This window comes from Hesperophylax consimilis, chromosome 10 (assembly GCF_061612785.1).
Source record: "Hesperophylax consimilis isolate HC1 chromosome 10, BYU_Hcon_1.0, whole genome shotgun sequence".
Classification (NCBI taxonomy): domain Eukaryota; kingdom Metazoa; phylum Arthropoda; class Insecta; order Trichoptera; family Limnephilidae; genus Hesperophylax; species Hesperophylax consimilis.
In genome coordinates this window covers 32,094,948-32,110,451 of record NC_142845.1, presented here as the reverse complement: position 1 = coordinate 32,110,451, position 15,504 = coordinate 32,094,948, and the positions used below count along the sequence as shown (strand labels likewise).

Sequence of the window (15,504 nt, the reverse complement as noted above, 5' to 3'; positions counted from 1 at the left end):
CATCCTCCAACAGAAGACGGAATCAAAGGAAGCAGGAAAATATAACTGAAGAATGATGAAACTGCTGAATTACTCTACTATGAGTGTTTGTAAAACTTACTGTTTGTACCAAAAAAGTGAATAGGTACAGACTACACATCTTCCTTGGTAAATTAATTTGTGCCCCATAAAAAAACACAGTGTATCCCCCGAGGCTCTCAAGGAAGATGCTATGTTTTTACTTACCACGGCAGTATTGTTATTTGTAATGTGTGATCATATTGATTATTGAAATTGATACTTTCCAGTGGTATATAATGCGATATGTTTGTATTTTTTTGTACACCTGGATTACATAAAATCTCATGGAGATACCATAGTTTAACTGGCTCCGGTGAGTTGAGCTTTGGTCCGGTATCATTTTCAAATAAAAAGGAAGATGAGATTCACCAACAAAATTGTGATAATTTACATGTCGTATTTTATTCATTTTTTATTGTGTGAATACTGCACAAGAGTCGCAACTGCTCCCAACTGTATGGAGCCAGTGAGACAATGGCATCCCCAATTGGGGTATGTTGTGAGGTAGAGGGAAGGGGAAGAAGATGGGGAACAGGATGGTGAGGATCTATCTGGCCATCAGGTCTGGTCACTGGCCTATAGAAAAATAAGAACATTGCACGTAGAGATTGAAACAGACACTAAAAGAATAATAATGGCTCCATGATGAATATGGCAGCATCAGAAGGTACATTAGATGATAGGTAAGTAATATTAAATTTAAATTCGCAATTTATTAATATTTCACCTCAAGTGCACCTTATATGAATTTGCAATTTAAAAATTTTGGATTACAAGAAACAGAATATCAAAATTTGATGAAATGAAATACTGCACAAGCTTCCGCAATAGACTCGAATTAAATGCACTGAGGGAACACTTAAGAAGAAGCTACAAGCCAAAAATGTGTATATTCTTGGTATACCTTATATTGTTGGTAATAGGCATTAAAATCGCTTGACAAACGGAGTCTATAAACGTTAGATTTCAAGCACAAAACTGGTTTTTATTTATTTTGTAAATAATTTTATAAGAAAGTAAAAAAGTTAATCAAGTGAAACTGTCCTAGATAATCTTAGCTATAGTACTGTTTTTTTTTTAAGTTGTTTCCTTTACGCCTTCATACATTTCTATTGAAAAATTTTTTTTTTGGTAGTTTACATTTATATTTTTTATTGAGTAATTTATTATTTTATTTATATTCTAGTCAAGTGAAACGATAGGAAAACCTTCAATTTATCTAAAGCATATATTTTTTGGTATTCATAATGTACACCAATTAGTTATAAAGATTAATCAAAATAGTGATTTAGCGTTAAGCTTCGACTTAACGTGTGTATACAATGCAAAGGTTTTCTTAACAGACTGGTGATGTATAGTAAATTGTTGCAATTTCACTCATTTAGGAATGTACGTACTCCATACCAGGGCCGGTCCTGACGCAAGTAAAATTTTGACGCCCCTTGTCGAAACCAGCAGACGACTATGTAGGTGATCACTGTAATCAATAATACCTACTCCTGATGATTTGTATTTTTGTGTAGCGCCGTAAGGGCGAAATAGTCTCTAGGGCGATGTGTTAGGACTTAGGTGTTAGGTATGATCAGCGCCTTGGCGCCTTGGGACTGCTTCAAAACACCCGCGTAAGGCCGGCCCTGCTCCACACCGTCAGACAGGGACAGGAAATCGGGTGGACGAATGCAGGAACATATGTTAAAGGGAGATGCACATAGTCAACATGTAGGTATCTGAATAGTTTATGCTGGTACTTTTCCATAATATATTAAGACAATGAATTCGTATTATTATTATTAATTTAACGTGAACACCGTACTTTTTTATTTTATTTTATTTTTTTATAGTGAATACCTCACAAGAGTCCCAACTGCTCCCGTCTGGAGCCAGTGAGACTATGGCATCCCCAATTGGGGGATGTTGTGAGGCTGAAGGTAAGTGGGGAAGGGAAAGAGGAAGGTGGGGAAGTACCTGGCTATTCAGATCTAGTCACTAAACACGGCTAAAGCCATTTGGAGTAACGTTTCAATTCTGAATGGTGGTCTTACACCAGGGCGATACTGGTAGTATCTTCCACTCTGGAACGGGCCGCAAATATACTATATATTATTTTATTTTAATTAATTAATTGTGAAATAACACAAATTAATCAAATAAAATTTATTTGCGCACGCCGGGTTCGAACCCGCGACCTTCGGTATGGCAGTCCAATGCGTTACCACTGGACTATGCCGGCCGTCCCAGCTGTGAGACTATAGCATCCCCAATTTAATTGACCCATTGAGAAACCGATCACGTCACAAATTTTTACAAAAAAAGGATTTTTTACAAGATTAGACCTTTTTCCTTTTTACAATCCAAGTCAAGTTGGAGAAACCACACAAGTTCATTCTGAATGATAACGAGGGAAAAAAATATTTCAATCATATAACTGATAATAATATATAGTTATTTGTATTGTATGGGGTATTTTCATAATACTATGAATACCGTTAAATATATGTGGAAGATTTAAAGTTTATTTTTCTGATTCTGATAATTGTAGTGTATTGTAATTTTGTTTCATAGTTATTTATTTGAAAAACCGTCACCAACGCCGCACAGTGGGCTGAAAATCGACTCATATGTAAAGCATTAAAATGAATCATCAACATTAAAAAGTGTTTTTTTCAACTTTGAGGATTTAAAAAAAATAAAAGTTGCGCCACAATACGAAGTATGTCAATTTTGGATTTTTTTGATAGTAATGATCAGCAGAATCCATTTCTAGCCAAAAAAAATACCCTTGAAAATTCAAGTCTCTATGTCTATGAAAGGCGATTTTCAGCCCACTGTGCGCCGCCCGGCGTTACGTCAACGGCGCCGAATTCACGAATAAAAACAAACATGTCGTTTTGGCGGCAAATCGAAAATGGCACATTTTAAATCGTTATAGAAAATTTATTCGTCAACATAAAAATACCTTAATTATCGTAATTTTTTTCGAGAATAATAACAAAAAGTGAAAATACCCAATCTCGATATCATGATTCAATTGGGGTACGTTGTGAGGCCGTTGGTATTGGGCAGGGGAAGGAGATGGGAAGAGGAAGGTGGGAAATTTTCTGCTCACCAAACATGGCTAAAGCTTATGCTACGTACCTACATCAAGTATGTGTCCCTTTGCAAATTCTGTACATACCTTGAACTGAGTAGTTATAATCTCTGGTCGGCGACTCCGAGTCCCTGATCTCCTTGCTCTTGAGCGACTGGAAGCACTGGTCGGCGAAGGAGTCCGAGTGGGCCGCGCGGCGCCCGCCCTTGTCTACTGGGGGCGGAGCAGGGGGTGGGGGGACGCCCTCTCCCTCGCCGCCCCCGCCGCCCCCGCCCTCGCTGCCGTACAGCGAGCGCAGCCTCTCCTCGCGCAGCCTGTACATGTGGGCGCGAATCTCCTTCTTGCGCCCGAAGTCGTCCGTCTGCTGCCACTGGAAAGGAGAAGCGATTTGTCAGATTGATACATTCAGAGATATTTCGTCACCTCAGTTGGAAAGGGTCGTAACTTCACTTTACCTTGTTCTGGGATATGAGGTGTCAAAGTTTGCCAAGACGATTTCTCATAATCTATATACCAATTTCTTGATTGTATCTTGTGGAAAGTATTTTAGTTTAACATATTTTAAAGAAAAATATTGAAATGGTTAAGTTATATCCTTGTTACGAATAACGTACTTAACTAACTAACTTTTATTTTTTTATTTTTTTTTTATTGAATAAATAGTTAATACATAATATCAAAAAACAAGTCCTGCTAAGCCGATTTAATTGGCTTGTCAACAGGTGCTTAAAGTTAGTTTCAAATACATTTTTTAAAGTTATAATTTACATCTTATATCTACAGAATTAACAATTTTTTCATACAATATTTCATACATATTAAAATAAATATTTTTTTTCCGATAGCCAATTTTTCACCATATATTTAACCTTATTCATAGATTTACATTGCTTTATAGTGTCAGGTAATAAATTAAATATCTTCGGTATGTTGTATTCAAACGTTCTCTGTCCGTATTTATTATTAAATTTCGGAACTATTAACCCGTCATTGCGCGTGAATCTAGTACTGTATTTATGTTCTAATTTTTCTTTATGCTGCGGGGTAAATATATACTGAATTATGATTTTTTGCCATAGTATAGCCTTAACAGGTAAAATTTTGGCACTCTGAAACAGCAACGGTGTATTATGTCTCTGTTTAAAAATATTAGGGACGACTAGTAATTTTACAATTGCGTTTTGTACAACTTGGACTTGTTTCAGATTGGTTATACTAGTATTTCCCCATATGGTTAATCCATATCTTATAATAGATTCTTCCATTGACATATAAATTATTTTAAGTGTTTCAATTGATAGGAAAAAATTTAATGTATACATTCTGCCAGCAATTGATCTGAGTCTTTTACAGGTTTTTTTAATATGTTTGTCCCATTTGAAAAAGCAATCTACTGTAACACCAAGATAGACATATTCTGTAACTAATTCTAAGCTTTCACATTTACAATTAGTCGGGATATTTTTATGGATGCAATTAAAACTATGAGAAATAATATTAGGATTAAATTGAAATCTGGCATTAGGTGATCTTATATGCATAACTTTGGTTTTTTTAGCATTTATTAATAGTCCTGCATCATGTGACCATTTACAAAGTTGATTAAAGTCAATTTGCATGAGTTCAATTGCAATTTTTAGATCTTTATGTGATATGACCAATGCCGTATCATCTGCAAATACAAAATGTTTAACAAAAGAGAAAAGTTTTTTCATTATAGTTACATAAATTATATATAGTGTAGGTCCCAATATGGAACCTTGTGGAACTCCTGCAGATACATTCTTTGTTTTACTAAAAGTATTATTTATTTTGGTACATATTTTTCTATTTCTAAGATAATCTTTAAATAAATTTAACACATTTCCTCTTATTCCAATTTTTTCTAAGGTTTCTAGCAGTTTTTTAGAGTTAATTGTGTCAAAAGCTTTAGAGTTATCGATAAATAACACAATAACATGTAATTTATTATTTAATTGATTATTTATGTAATTGGAAAAATCTTGCAGTAATTTTTCAGTATTTTTTTTTCTTTGAAAGCCATATTGATTTGGATCTATGATAGCGAATTTTTCAATGTAATTATTTAATTTATTTGATAAAATTTTTCGAGAATTTTTTCTAACGCAGGTAGTATACTAATAGGCCTATAATTTCCCAGTTCAATGTGTTTTCCACCTTTAAATATTGGTCTAGTAATGCTACATTTAAATTCTTGTGGAATTTTTGCTTGCTTTATTATCGTATTGATTAAATGAGTAATTATTGGCCCAAGAGTTTTTATATTTCTTTTTAAATCAAACATTCTTATATTGTCAATACCTGTGCTTTTAGAGTTTTTCATTTTTTTAACAATGTTTTCAATATCAGTTATAGTAGCTCTTGGTATAAATAAACTGAGAGGCAGTTCTTCCAGTACAATATTAGTAGCTTTGTGATTGCATTTATGTAACATGTTGCTGATGCTATCCGAGAAGTAATTCACAAAATCATTTGACACAGAATCCTCAGTTCTATCTTTTAACATATATCGTGTTATTGTTTCATCACAATCGTTTTTGGGTTTACGTCCTAAAATATTATTTATCACATCCCAGGTTTTTTTTGTATCATTAAAACAGTTTTTAAATTTATTATTATAGTAGTTAGTTTTATCTTTATTTATAATTTTATTGACAAGGTTTCGTGATTTTTTGTATTCTGTTTCATATGTTTTGTTTGTTGGTGTACTTTTCCATTTTTTATATTGTTTATCCCTTTTATTTATTTGACATAATAATTCACTGAGGATGGAACGCTATCTCGGCACACACTACTTGATTTACACACCGTCTCATACATGTTATTCTGTCTCTTGAAATGACCGGACACGAGTAGATATTTTATTCACTCGATAGTGCCGTGTCTGGCGTTCCCGACTTCCTCTACCATTAACTTGCACGTACCTACTATCTATTAGGAAATTGTATGCTTACCATGCGGCGAAGTACGTCTTCATCCTGGATGGCTGAAACGTCGCCCTCCGACATGGCGGGGGCTCTGAAATAACAAAATACAGCAAATTAGCAATGGTTGGTTATATATTCACAACACTTCAAAAATTCAAAGGTATAACATATCCTCGGGAATTAACGAGACCCTCATCTGATGCACTTAAAGTTCAAACTGGCTGGAAGGTCAATAACTATTCAATGGAGGTCAAATAAAGCTCAGAAAGCAAATAAGTTTTTCTCTTGACTTTGACATTAACTATGTATTTGTTTTTCATTTGCGCTTGTCTCAATAATATGCGTTTGTTTTTAAAACCACACGAGTTAAAATAACATTTGCTTTCCGGGAATACATTATTTATTTATCCAATATAATTATATCTAATGATTTTCTATCCTCCCATCCAAATACGTTTGATATTATATTTAACTTATTAATTGCATGCACATAATCGGGATGATAATAAAAGGATTGACCTCGAAACTGATCCTTGTGGAATACCGCGTTCGACCTTACGAAGCCAAAATCGAGGTGTTCCGCCTGCATCCGCAATAAAATATTAATAACTGATGTATTCTCCCAAAGCGAATTAAAGTGGGTGTATTTCTGTATAGAAACATAAACTACAACGCCTGTTCTGCCCATTATATCTCCTTGCATCGGAAATAAATAATAAAAACCCTCGAGCTATACCCATTTACGGTTGTTAATGTTTAAATAATTATATCGCTGGGTATGAAAACACAAAACACCCAGTATAAATAAAATGGAATAGCGCATGTTTTACAGTTAACATGACGAGTTTAATAAGAGATATACATATGCTCAGAGCGTTAACTATTATTATAATGTATGTAATGTATAATGTACTCAGTCTAAGTTTTATGGTGTATAATACAGTTTAATTCATGATCAACACAGTCCGAAAACATAATATTATAACTAAATATGCTGCGTTCGAGATAACGGAAGATTCAAGATTCATCTGTCTTGAATCTTCACATGCGTGTAAAATATTACAAACAACTTTTTTTATGCGAACATTACACACCGGTGAAGAATGTTGCGATTTTTGTAATCAGATCAAAATATTTACATTTTTTACGATAGTGGTTTGGTATACATCGCTTTCCTTGCACTCATTTTGCCAGATGATAATATTGTGATATTGTACAAATCTTATTATCATATAGTGGAAACGCTGGGTGGTAAATACCTGTATGCCGGAGTAAAATTCTAAGCTGCCACGAAGTTAAACTTCTGTGGCTGGGAGATCTTTTCAACTAAAATCACTGATAGGAACAGCAGGCCCTGAGGTTTTGAACATGTCATCTATACAGATGCTGTGCGGTGGGTATTTTAGAGAAAACGAAGGAGTGAAGTTTTGTACTGAAGTGGCACATTTTGTAGGAGGGACGAAATACAAGCCAGTAGTTGAAAGAAATTCATGCCAAGAATTGTTGAACACAGAACACAGGAACGAGGCGCAAAAGATCCGTTCGCATGTAGCAAAAATGAACTACAAACAGGTAATGTTTAGCACTTTTGATGTATCTACGACTGTCCGTTTTCTGCACACGTCATTTTATTCGGGTATCAGTACATAAAACTATGTGAATGTTTAAGTTGTCTTTTTAAGTTTCTTTAACAGGAGCCGTATGCATGTTTCAATGCATTTACATATTAAATTAGGGTTATGTCATTCTAATCTCAGAACTTACGTGGAATTAACTATCTTCATACGTCCCAACAATTTGATAGTAATAAATTCGTCTCGCTTGCCGACTACTATATGGTAAATATGTCTAAAGAAGATTTAAAATCAAACGGAATGCGAAGCTAATGCACGTTAGCTGCTCTAATTTGAGTTTGGTTTCCGAAGATATGTAGCTACATAAATTAAAACTCGACCAAGAGGTACACTTATCATACTCCAGTGCGTCTTTCAGTATGTTTACAACCCTCAATAAAAACTGTCTATATACTCGTATATATATATTACTTGAATCTTTAATATATGTTGTGCGGTTTGAAGGATACAAGTGATGGGAATAACAATAACACAACTGTAAGTTAAGTTGCTTTTATAATTATTTAAACAATATTGGGGAAGTAATTGTAAAATCACAACAAACTAAGCTTTGTAAATGAGATATCATAGTAATTCCCACTTGACTAGAAATGTCAATAAATTGAGCTATATAAATGCTATCTTTTATGCGGATTATGTTTAGAAGTGGTCTTATTATGGGATGTTGGGGAACTCCATAGATATTACAATATGGTTGGCTGTTAAAATAGTACTGATCGGTTGTTTTTCTCAATATTACCTACATTTAATATAATGAAACTTATTTTTGATTTCCACAAAGGCAAATACGTTTTGTAAACGCTTTTCATACAATAATAAGATTGGGGCATCTTTAATTAGGCGTATCTAAAAGATGACACTTACAGGTGATATGTGTTCCATTGTGAATAATACAGCCGCGGATGACCTTGAGGGACGCTATAGTTGTCACCGTCTAACGCGAGGACAATGAAGATAACCGACTGTAACAGAATGACATTATACACAATGACTCCACACAACCTGTTTCCAAAGGTAATTAATACTCGTTTAAGAACAAACGCCGGTATGTTTACTTTACGAAAAGGAGCCGAATTCAGGAGAAGAGACGGTTGAAAGACAGCTGTTTTTTCACTGGAGAAATAGTTGACCTTCAATATAAATATATCATTTGAAATATTGATTGACTTACGGTGTCAGATGAGTAAAATACCTAAGAGAAGAGCAAAGGTTTAGTGATGGCAGAATGATACAAGTATGATAAAGAATGTGCATCAGAAAAGGGCCGAGGATATTCTTTCCAAAAACCTCCCTTGCACCAAAAAAGTTTTTTTTAAATAAGATTCTAAACTAGGACTCCGTAAATTGAATTTACCAAATCACCACCAAAATTATCACTTATCTCATCTCCCTGTATTTTCAAAGACGCAAAAGAATAAAGGAAAATGATTTAATGCAACGGAAATGATATCACTGCAGAATAAGTTGAGCGATGCGCTGTGAAGAATATGCGGAGGAGATAAAGATTACCACCCACACTATTTCAAAATGCATATGCGAGATGTTGGATGACGTACTGAAGGACAAGACGTAATAAAAAAGACAAAATAAGACGTAACAAATTAAGGAAAGGATTGATGAGGGATGATGATCGGTTTGCCCCGATGATAGCCAATCTCCGATAGGAGAGGGTAACTAGAGGAAAAACGAACGAACAACATTAACGTTATTAACAACTATTAGGTATAAACTTTTTAAACAATTTGTAAAAAAACCTTCCATAACGTCCATCAATATTTTTCAGCATTTCTCACATTTATTGATCCAACTGTTTTATTATTATTTTTATAGATATTATTCCATAAATACGAAAATAATTTCACCGATTTGTGGCTGAGTTAGCATCACGTTAGGGTCCCACCCAGGCATCGTGCGATCAATTCCTCGGCTGGCTAAGTCCTCCATTACGACACAAGCTAGATTTTCCGCTTACTGTGGTGATAGTAGGAGTTTTTCAAATATTGTCAGGTTTATAGGTCAGGCAAAAATCTCCATTCCAGAAGTGTTAAAATTATGTGTGCTAAGTATTTTAATATAGTTTTAAGTATCTCCGAATATGGCTAAACCTAACCAGAATCAGACAAGAATAAAATAAGAATCATAGATAACAGAATCAAAACCAAAAGAAACTAAGTAGAATAGATATTGACGTAATTTCAAGATATGAAAAAAATTGAAAATTTTACGTGAAATTTCTCAAAGTTGGTATTATTGAAATCAAATTGCGGTTTATAAAATCAAACAGGGACCTAATACATAGAGGAAGGAATAAGATTTCTGAAGAGGTATCGTGCAACAGGATAAATTATAGCGCGGTGCAATACATTCTGCTAACAGCTAACGGCCAAGAGTTTATTGTATGGCACGAGAGAAGGAGAGTGATTATAGGTTTAGGTTTACAAGAAGGTCTTAGAGAATGCGCGTGTTCAGTCTGCAGAGTGTGAGCTTAACGGCGAAACGTGACGGGATGAATGGGGAAGATAAAATAGATAAAAGAAACCAGAGATGAAATCGGCCGCTGGCGTGGGATTAATTATTTATTTGTGAAACAAACTGTGTGTACATAGCTTTAAATTATAAAAGCATGCCAATCGGTTTCGGCAAATCCGTGCTATTATTAGGGCAGATTTAAATTTATGATGGAACAGTACACCGAAACCTTGTTGGTAAAACATACCAGTAGTTGCTATACAGCCTTATGCATTTCGCGTTTTGATGCTAACTTCACGTTCTTCAGATGACATTTCTAATGTCACTGACCCGGTCTGTCGTTTTTATCCGGTCAATTGGATTAGCGTCCTGTATTTGCTTTGGTAAACAGATTTAAAATATCCCTCCGATGGTGCTGTAAAGGGGTATTACTGATTTTTTACATTTTTTATTACGCGACACATTAAATTCGCAGCGATTATTAATCACGTTTTCCACTATCCCGACTTTATACGCTCGTATAATATTTATACCGCTACTATGAGGAAGATGGATGGTATTTAATTTAATTCACTGGTATAAACATATCTCAAAATTGACTAATGTATTTTCTCATGATCATGACTACCGCGGTTTCTAGTTTATTTGTTCGAAGAATGATCAACTTTTAATCGTTCTTAGAAAAGTATAATAATTGCTGTAATGGCAGTTGTTGTTGAAGTGATTGACAGAAAATAAAAGAGCTCCCACAATTTGTTGTACATTCAAAACATTTATCATTAGAGCGTGACAGTTAAATTCCCCTTACAGCACTAGGTGGGTGAGATTGTATGTTGCTTGCAAATCATTACGTACGAATCTCTCCTTCATTTGATCATTATATTTTTGTAGAAAGTAACATTTTTTGCATCATCAGACATCAACAGCACAACGCATCTTTATCTGTTATAACTCTCCAAGCAAACCTAAAATGGATTCCGTAGTAAAGAAAACCGGTGTACCGCTTGGCTTTTTAAGTAAGATAACTAGTATGAGTATAGTACCACTGTTCTATTCCAAGCTACAGTGAAGATTTCCGTACCCAATGATAGTCAACCTCTGATAGATAGAATAACCAAAAGTCCCCTAAAAAAGGAACAAATCTTCCATAACTAAGCGGAAAATAAATGTCACTACCAAGTGTTGAAGAATTCCTTTACTTCTCTGTCAAGTTTGTCCATCGAAAAGGGACTAGGTATTTAGAAGGATCTTTCTGATACATGTCTGAAATTTTATTACGCATATTCAGTACTGTGGTCACAGCGCCTGGGCTACATGGCAGAAAATCATTGTGACTGGAGAAGAAACATAAAGCAAATCCTCAGGTTACATATGACAATGCACTGCGAGTATATCCGCAATGTATGCATCATGACGATTTTCTCTCTGAGACACAACCAAAATCTCCAGTCGAGGAGGAGTGGACCTTGAACAGCTTATAAGATTATGAATAAATTGATAGATAGTCCACACCTCCTGGAAGGCTATAAGTTGTTTATACCAAACAACTACTGCCGGTGGCGAAACTACGATCTGATATAAATACCACTGGAAGAACAGACGTATTAACTCAGCACAGCATTATAAGGGGTAAGGTACTGCCAAACAACATATCTCTTGAAATCTACAAGGTCTTCAAAATCTTCTAACATAGAGATAATCTATATAAATTGTTGTATCTGTATGGAAGACCAGGTAAATAGCATTAGACAAGATTACAAGGGAGACGGTCCACCGAGCAAGTGGATTAAAATGATATCACTAACCCCAATCGTGAAGACCAGGAATAATAAGAAAACCCTTTAATACCATCTCTAATAAATGATAAATGTAGTCACTTAAAATATTCAGTACTACAGTTAAAAAACTGAGAAAGTAAACTGATAAACATCACCTTAATCAGTGTGTAAAAACTAGAAATTGGTACTCTTGTGTGTTGTATGCTACAATCTCACCACTATATCATTGTTAATTTCCACCAACACTACAAAAAACAGAGATACGGTGACGCAGGTGTGAGAACAGCGAAATTGAAACCCATATTCAATTCCAATCAGTTGTTTGCCTAATCCATGCAAGTCCCATTTAAGCGTAATATATAATAATTAACAATATTATATAGAAATTAATATTAGATAGTTTCAACAAATATGTAGAGCGAAGAAAGGTGTGAAAGGGAATGCGTAGTTATTATTAAGTTCATGGTAAACGTTGTTTTGATGGTTGATATCCAAGTTCGGAGAGGAGAAGAAGAAATATGCGATAGATGATATAATGATGACGCAAGGAGTGTGCCAAGAATAAGTTAATAACAACAACCATCCCTTTTACAAATAGCGTCATTGGTGAAATCAGAACCACACTGTCTTCTCAAGACCAGAGAAAGGCAAATGCGTAAAGATTATATATGGCCCGGTGACCCAATTGCATCCAGTTTCGTCTTAAATGCAGCTGCTCAATTGCTTTCATCAGTAAACCCTTTATGTAGTGACTCAACTTTGAACTTTCAATCAAGGTTCAGTACAATTAAAAAAATATGGCCCAAGGTTTTCATTTTCTGATTTATCTTGAAACGAAAAAGAGTAGTTGCGTCATTTATTACTTTGACATTCCTTTATGTGTCCATCCGCCCTTCGGCTCCTTTTCTTAATCTTGTCCATTACGTTGCCATCGGCTTTGGAACCTAAACGGATCTACCCATCCATGGAATATGTTTTTTTACCTAAGGGTTTTTTTTTGCCTTGGGAATCTAATTTCTACTGCATTCCGTCAATTTTAATACTTCCCCTGTTTTTTTGCCGTTTTGTGGATACACCTATCTACATGACAATATTAATATTATAATTATAGTGTTATTTACTATAATTGTGAAGCTGCAGATCTCGACACGGAAGTTCCATAGAGAGATGAGCGGCTTATGATTTTTAAATAAATAAATTATAAAAGATAAAAAAGTTAAAGAATGCAACACTAAATATATCGATATCCGAATTGATTCTGTTCAAAAGCAAAATTGCCTTACCCACCGGCATGACCATTGGGAAGTTAGTTCTGTAGGCCGGGAAATAAAACAGTCCACGCTGTCGGCGATGGAGATAATCATCGGGAACATAGAAATGTATGCTCTCAAAGATAGCCAAATTAGTTAAAAAAAATTGTTTATATCACGAACACCGACTTCTTTAGGAGAACCCAAATCAAGGTGATAAATTGTCACACTTGGTATCAGTACTTATTTATTACACAATACGTCAATACTTATTACACTACATTATTTATTTATGTTCTTAATAAAACGAATTCACCAATATGTATCATGTAATTACAATAAACGCCCGGGTTTCCGGCAATTAAAAAAAAATAATTAAAATAATAATTTTAAAAAAAAATGAGGTAAATGTAAGTATAAAAGTTTAAAAGGCAGTTTTACTATTTTCAGACATTTATCAAAATATAGTTGCAGAACTGTCTGTAAGTGACGTTGAAATGTCGACGAGAAATGCAGAATCGTTAAGCAGTTGAGTCGCTCAGTTGATTGGCGCGTTCTGATAGGCAGAAGTCCTCGCTTTCGAGTATAAAAAAGTGCACAGGATCTTCCAAGGGTATACTTGTGACTTGTGAGGTACATATAAGTTAGCCTCTTTCAATAATCTGACCCACACAAGATAACCTTAACTTACTCGCAAACAAAACGATTTAATAAAAATAAAATTACGAATTTAATAAACATAAAATTAAAAATCAATATCAAGTTTCGACCCCTGATTACACAGCCCAGATGTGTGATACAGTTGTAGCACTAATTACATACAATTTACGTCGGATGGGTAAAAAAAGCGGTTCGCACCGGGGGAGGCCGAGCGTGTAATTCCCCGTCCAAGCGCGGCGCTGCTGCTCGAAGAGCGTTCCGACAAGTCAGCCGCTTGAACACGAAACATTATGTATTTGCATTAACCGTTTTAAACTTAAAAGAAAGCATTTCACGTTGCAATTAGCATGTCATCATCAACAGGTGCCTTTTATACTGATTTTTCCTTATACGTGAAAGTGCGTTCACATTAACCCTTCCCTGACGAACTCCGCGCACTGCGCGGCAAGCATATTTGGTGGGAATGATTGCACCCCGCACACTGCAGGAGACAGTATCTATCTAGCCTGTTTGAATACATTTTATAAAAAATCGGGAGGAAATTTTGCCTCAATTATGATTATATCAGGTGTGCAAAATCCTCGGAAATGCAAATTACCTAATTTTAATGACACATTTATTAAAAAATACGTATTTTCCCAATATTATTAAGTCATATTTTGTCTATTGCTCACACGTAAGAGATTGACCAGACTGTACTTAGCTTTGTGTTCTTCTGATGTTTGTCTTTATTTTTATTTTTTTTTAATTGGCTCATTATAATGTTGTTACAACAAATCCGATAAAATAAATCCAATCCGAAGTTAGTGCACTTTACCCCCGGACGACACCTTGTATGTAAATACTGCGGTCGTCCTACGTGAACCGTCCATTATTTCTAAGAAATAATAATGTGGTCATCTCAAACGCTCAGTGACCTACACGGTGAACAAAAAGATAAGACAGCAAATGCGTAAGTAAACGTGTAATCATTAGCGCAATTTAAGATTTAGGTTGTGGAAAAAATATTACGACCAACCAAACATGTTGAAAGAGTTCAGCGATAGTTTTTACGATTTATTAATTTTGAGATAAATATCCACGTAGGACAAATTAACTGAACTTTTTTAAATATCTTAAAAATACGTACATTTGAGGATCTTCTATGCTTCTTTTTAAAAATTGTAAATTCAGAGCACGACGGTTGCAAACTTCTCGAGCGAGTCTTTTCAATTTAAGAGTACCTACTCGACACATTAGGCCTAAGGACCTATTTCAAATTCACGGTTCACAAACAAATCATGCAGAAAACTCGACAATTCCTCGTCTACATAGTTTAGCAAATGAATATACGAATGACATCGACATTTTTAATGTAATAAATTCGATATTTAATAATATTAATGTATTTAATACTTCAACAATTTTTTTTATTCAAGAGATTATTTCTGATGCATGAATTTATTATTATTTGTTTTAATTTTATCTAATTGTAAACCGCTGTAATGAAAGAATTTTTTTGTAATTTTTTTTCCATTGTTTATAACGCTTATGTAAAAAGATTGTAAACATTTCAATGTACCCAATGTAAAATCCCCATCGCGTATAAAGAGTAAATATACAATTTTGAAATGGTGT

At 34.6% G+C, this 15,504-nt stretch overlaps 1 protein-coding gene across 3 annotated transcripts in view; it reads right to left on the bottom strand.

Moving 5' to 3' along the window:
- The window catches only part of LOC149420619 (uncharacterized), a 118,178-nt gene that overhangs the window by 69,002 nt on the left and 33,672 nt on the right, over positions 1-15,504 (bottom strand). For all 3 annotated transcript variants that reach the window (XM_089636839.1, XM_089636840.1, XM_089636841.1), the window contains 2 exons: positions 6,124-6,187; positions 3,236-3,518 (listed from right to left, as the gene is read on the bottom strand). In XM_089636839.1, the coding sequence (XP_089492965.1) occupies positions 3,236-3,518; positions 6,124-6,177 (337 nt within the window). In that variant the 5' untranslated portion in view covers positions 6,178-6,187. The remainder of the gene's footprint in view (positions 1-3,235; positions 3,519-6,123; positions 6,188-15,504) is intronic.